The 5082-nt window shown below is 49.1% G+C and overlaps 1 protein-coding gene across 6 annotated transcripts in view; it reads right to left on the reverse strand.

The window, feature by feature from the left end:
- The window catches only part of Tiam1 (T cell lymphoma invasion and metastasis 1), a 345165-nt gene that overhangs the window by 83576 nt on the left and 256507 nt on the right, over window positions 1-5082 (reverse strand). For all 6 annotated transcript variants that reach the window (XM_029544321.1, XM_029544322.1, XM_021210115.1 and 3 more), the window contains one exon: window positions 563-787. In XM_029544321.1, coding sequence (XP_029400181.1) covers window positions 563-787 — 225 coding nt within the window. The remainder of the gene's footprint in view (window positions 1-562; window positions 788-5082) is intronic.

Below are 5082 nucleotides of genomic sequence, written 5' to 3' on the forward strand. Positions count from 1 at the left end.
TATGAACACACACTACGCCATCTTATGTCACGGGGATGGGCTATGAACACACACTACGCCATCTTATGTCACGGACTGGGGTACACACAGATTTGGGTTCCTGCAGGGTTCTTGAAACCAGCTCCCAATGTGTAGTGAGGGACGGTTGAGTGGGCTTTTAAGAAAACACCCATCACTTTTCAAATTTGGGTTTCTAAGTTCATTGAGGAACCGGGAATCCTCCCCACAGGTCAGCCCTATGATAAGGTGGGGAAGGAAATCACAGATTTCAAACTGCACAGATTCCCTGGAAACGTGGACTGGAAGGATTCGAAGGTTCTCCCCTCCCATTTCTGCCTTCTGTTCAATGTCTTATTGTTCCCGTCAGCGCAAAAACAATCAACAAACACCCTCTGAACAAAGAAGGGTGAGGGACCTGACAGTCACAGTGAAGAGTTTAACAGTCTGGGTGACAGGCTGCCTCCGAGAGAACAGAAGATGTTTCGGGATTCCCAGACAGCAACAAAAACTTAGAAGCCCTAACAAATCTGCCCGCTCCAGACGCACAAAGGAGGTCGGTCACCTGGTCTAGTATGGTCTTCTTCTTCTTCGAGTCGGTGACGGAAGACAGCTGCATCTCCCCCATCTTCTTCATCTTCTCGTCCATGTCGATCTTCTGCTCCAGCTTCTTGATTTCCGACTTGAGGAGGCGGAGCGTGTCCTCCTTGTGGTGGTGCCTTGCCACGGCGGCTGCGCAGGCAGAGTGGATGGCAGTGATCCAGTTCTCAAGCTCTGTCTGGCTCGTGGTCTACAGGAGAAGGGGGCAGGGAGAAAGAAACCTCTTCTTACAAGGTCACAGAAACTAGCAGGGAGTGCCGGGAGGCAGTGTCTCTGAGGCAAGCTGTCAGGTCTAGACACACACACACACACACACAAGCCACCTTAACACACCCCTTCTAGAAGTCCACAAAAGAGGGCCAACCCCAACCCCACTCCACACCACAACCCTTCAAACAGCACCCTTGAACAAGCCGCATGTTTACAACCCATGCACCCCAGTCTTAAGCAGCTCTATCAAAACCAGGGCAAGGAGAGGCTCAAGGCAGCCGGGATCAGTACAGCCTTAGGGTCTCCAGGAATGCATCCATGAGCAGCAGCAACCCACGAGCCACTCACAAGCTACCAACAGCGTGTCTATTTAACAAGAACACTTGAGAGCATTACGTGGCCCACGCCAAGGGACAGGTGACCCCCAAATGGGGGTGGCATAAGACAAAGATGTTCAGCAAGGCAAAAGTGGAAAAGTTTGGGGGGCAAAAACTCATGCGATACATGTTATTAAAAATTCACAGGGGGCTGGTGAGATGGCTCAGTGGGTAAGAGCACCCGTCTGCTCTTCCGAAGGTCCAGAGTTCAAATCCCAGCAACCACATGGTGGCTCACAACCATCCGTAACAAGATCTGATTCTGGAGTGTCTGAAGACAACTACAGTGTACTTACATATAATAAATAAATAAATAAATCTTTAAAAAAAAAAAAAAAATTCACAGGATCTGCACAAGCTCAAACCAGACCAAATCCCAGCATGGAAGGAGGGAGTGGACACCCCTAGCTCACCCTAGCTCAGGCTAGCTCACCCCTGGCTCACCCCTAGCTCAGGCTAGCTCACCCCTAGCTCAGGCTAGCTCACCCCTAGCTCAGGCTAGCTCACCCCTAGCTCAGGCTAGCTCACCCCTAGCTCTAGCTCACCCCTAGCTCTAGCTCACCCTTAGCTCACCCTAGCTCACCCCTTGCTCACCCTAACTGAGGAGCCACTGGCATTTGATTGCTGCTGGGAGAGGGGTGTCTCTTTGCTCTAATGGCAAGATATCTTGTTTATTGGTCATACTCCAGGGCGGGCAGACTCCACACCAAGGAGCAGTCTCCAACACAAACTGGACTCAATGGGGTAAAAGAGAGACAAAGAAACTTTATATGACCCAACACAGGGGAAGGTCAGGGCCAAGTAGTGGGAGTGGGTGGGTAGGGGAGCAGGGGCGGGGGGGGTGTTATAGGGAACTTTTGGGATAGCATTTGAAATGTAAATAAAGAAAATAATAAATAAATAAATAAATAAAAAAGAGAGACAAAGAGGAAGCGAGAGATGGCATGGTGAGAGACAGACAGACAGACAGGTGAGGTGGGTAGGGAGGGAGGTAGAAAAAGATCTGGGAGGAGTTGGGAGATGGGCAAATATAATCAAAATAGGTTATATAAAATTCTCCGGGGCTGGTGAGATGGCTCAGCAGATAAGAGCACCCCACTGCTCTTCCAAAGGTGCAGAGTTCAAATCCCAGCAACCACATGGTGGTTCAAGCCATCCTTAACGAGATCTGACTCCCTCTTCTGGAGTGTCTGAAGACAGCTACAGTGTACTTACTTACATATAATAAATAAATAAAATCTTAAAAAAAAAATTCTCCAAAAAAACTAATAAAAACTTTTTTCAAAACTAGGAGATCAGTCAGGAAATATTTGTAAATGTGGAGATGCCAAACTTTTCCAGGTATTCCCTTAAGCCCAAAGAACTCCGTAAAGGCACCGAATTTAGCTCACCTGAAGAAATGCCTGGCTCAGTCACTGTGGCACTAAGGTGGCTGCTGCCATCATTTTTCCCTTCCAGGGCAGTAATCTGTAGTTTTACCTAACTCACTGGTTGGCTTACCAACAAAATTCTTTTATCAGGACCCCTGCCCCCTCCAGCATATTATTCCTCGGTGCCTAAGAATGGAAATTTTAGTTAAAGGACAACGGAAGCCATTGGTAATCCTCCTGAATCTGAAAGCTTTCTATTCCTCCAAAGAAATGGCATCCAATATTAAAAATGTCGTCTTGAGAGAAACCAGCTACAAGCCTGGAGACCAGACGGTTGCTGTGCTTATAAAGAGAGACGCGTTGCAGATAAAGACTTCGATCGTCTGTCTGCACATGCTCAGAACTGGGCGGAGGGAGTGACTGGCGAGCAGATGGAACGGATTTCTGCAGACTGAGCAGGGAAAGAGCATGAGGCGAGAGCACTACGGCCACAGGCGACTCCGAGGGGTAAAGATGGAGAAGGCGTTGCCGCCTTGTGAATAGAAGCGTGAACACCCACTCCTGAAGAACTTAGACTCATCTTCCCTGCCAAGCTCCTTGTCTTACACCTTTCCCCTGAAAAAGTCCAAGCTCCTCCCACAAACAGTGACACCCTCCGGCCACTGCCAGGCTGATGCGATGTCTGAGCCCTGGGCCCCCAGGAGAGGTTTAATAGGCTGAGTTATGTTTCCTGATTGTTAATTGTTTATCCGTTTATCTGGGCTGGTTTTCAGAGACAGGTTAAGACAGCTTAGGTGGCCCAAACTCTTGATCTTTCATCCTTAGCCTCCCAAGTGACTATGGGATTACCAGGGTGAGCCACCAAGCCTGGTCACATTTTTATTTTTGTTAGTGAAAGAATCAACTCGGATGGAAAAGTAATAATGTGGATTATTTTCTACAAAAGAAAGCAGTAACTCCTGTGTTGGCAGACGTTTGGGGCAACTTGAGGCCCCGTGCACTTGGCGTTTCTGGCTGCTTGGAGTGGGGATAAATGCTTCAGGGGGCAGATAAGTACAACCGACTAAATCTGGGTATGCAGATGCCTGTGGCCCACTACATGAATTCACGGTATAGAACCAACTAAACATATTCATACGCTCAGCAAAACTGAGCCAGAACACACAGGGCCGCAGCATTCAAAAGAGAGATTTTTTTTTTCTTTTTTTTTTTTTTTTTTTGTTTTTGAGACAGAGTCTCTATATGAACCTGAGGCTCACTGATTGCCTAGACTAGCTGGCAAGCTAACTTGAGGGATCTGTCCACCTCTGCTTCCTACGTGCTGGGGTGACGGAGGTCCTGCACTGGGCCCAGATTTGTACGCGTGTTCTGGGGTATGACCCCAGGTCTTTATTCTTCCCTGGGAAGCACCTTACCCCTGAAGCTATCTGTCCTCCTGTCTCCCCGGCTCTGTGATGTCATTAACAAAGCAGGTGTGTGGAAGCCGGTAACACCCCTTTCTCTGCCACTTCGGACAAGTGTGCCTTCCACGGGAGATTCTGGGGAGGTAGCTTGAGATGAAGGGGAAACCCAAGGACCTCCATATCAGGAGATCTGGCATGCAGCCCTGGTAACAGCGCGGCGACTTTGGCAAGTCACATGGCTTCTGAGAATACCATTCTCTTTATCTTTAGATTAGAAACCCTCTCCTGCAGGCAGGCAGGCAGGCGCCTGAGGTACCTGTGAGGAGAAGGCAGGTCCGTGTGTGTGAAAGTGTTTGGTCAACAGTAAGAAGTCCTGGGCAAATGAAGCTGTGTTGTTATCACCAAGATAACACTGGTTCCGATAGCAGCCTCACCCAGCTTGGAAGGAAGCAAACTGCGGATCCCAAACTGTCAGCCTTAGGTACCCTCAGCAACAACTTTGATTGATTGCAGCCTCTGTGAAGCCCAAGATACTTGAGAGTTATCAGCAAAGAAGACTGATAAAAGGCTTACCTTTTGGGAGCCTGTACCCTAAATGGGTAGGGGTGGGGGGAGTCTTAGAGAGAGAGTGTTAACAAAGGAGGGGGGTTCTATAGACTAGGGGAGTTCTGAAGTACTGTTGGGGAAACTCGGCAGGGTAAAAGCAAGAAGAAACATGGAGGGAAGAGAGAAGATGCAGGTTTCTTATAATTAATTAATGTATTTACTTATAGTGGGCAGAGGTGTATGTGGGGCACAGTGCCCAAGTCTGAGGATAGCTCACCCCAGCCAGTGTTTGTTTGCCCTTCACCATGTGTGCTCTGAGGATTGAACGTACAGCTTGGAGGCCCACACTCAGGCCCCTTGAATTATCTCTCTAGCTTTGTTTTATTTATATGAGACAGGGCCTCCCTTCCAGCTGCAGCTGGCCTGGAACTGGCTGTGTAGACCAGGCTGGCCATGCCTGTGCCCTGTGCCCTGTGCCCTGTGCCCTGTGCCCTGTGCCCTGTGCCTCTGCCTCTGCCTCTGCCTCTGCCTCTGCCTCTGGAGTGATGGGATTAAAGGCATATGCCACCACTGCCCAGC

Source organism: Mus pahari, chromosome 12 (genome assembly GCF_900095145.1).
Source record: "Mus pahari chromosome 12, PAHARI_EIJ_v1.1, whole genome shotgun sequence".
In the NCBI taxonomy this organism is placed as follows: domain Eukaryota; kingdom Metazoa; phylum Chordata; class Mammalia; order Rodentia; family Muridae; genus Mus; species Mus pahari.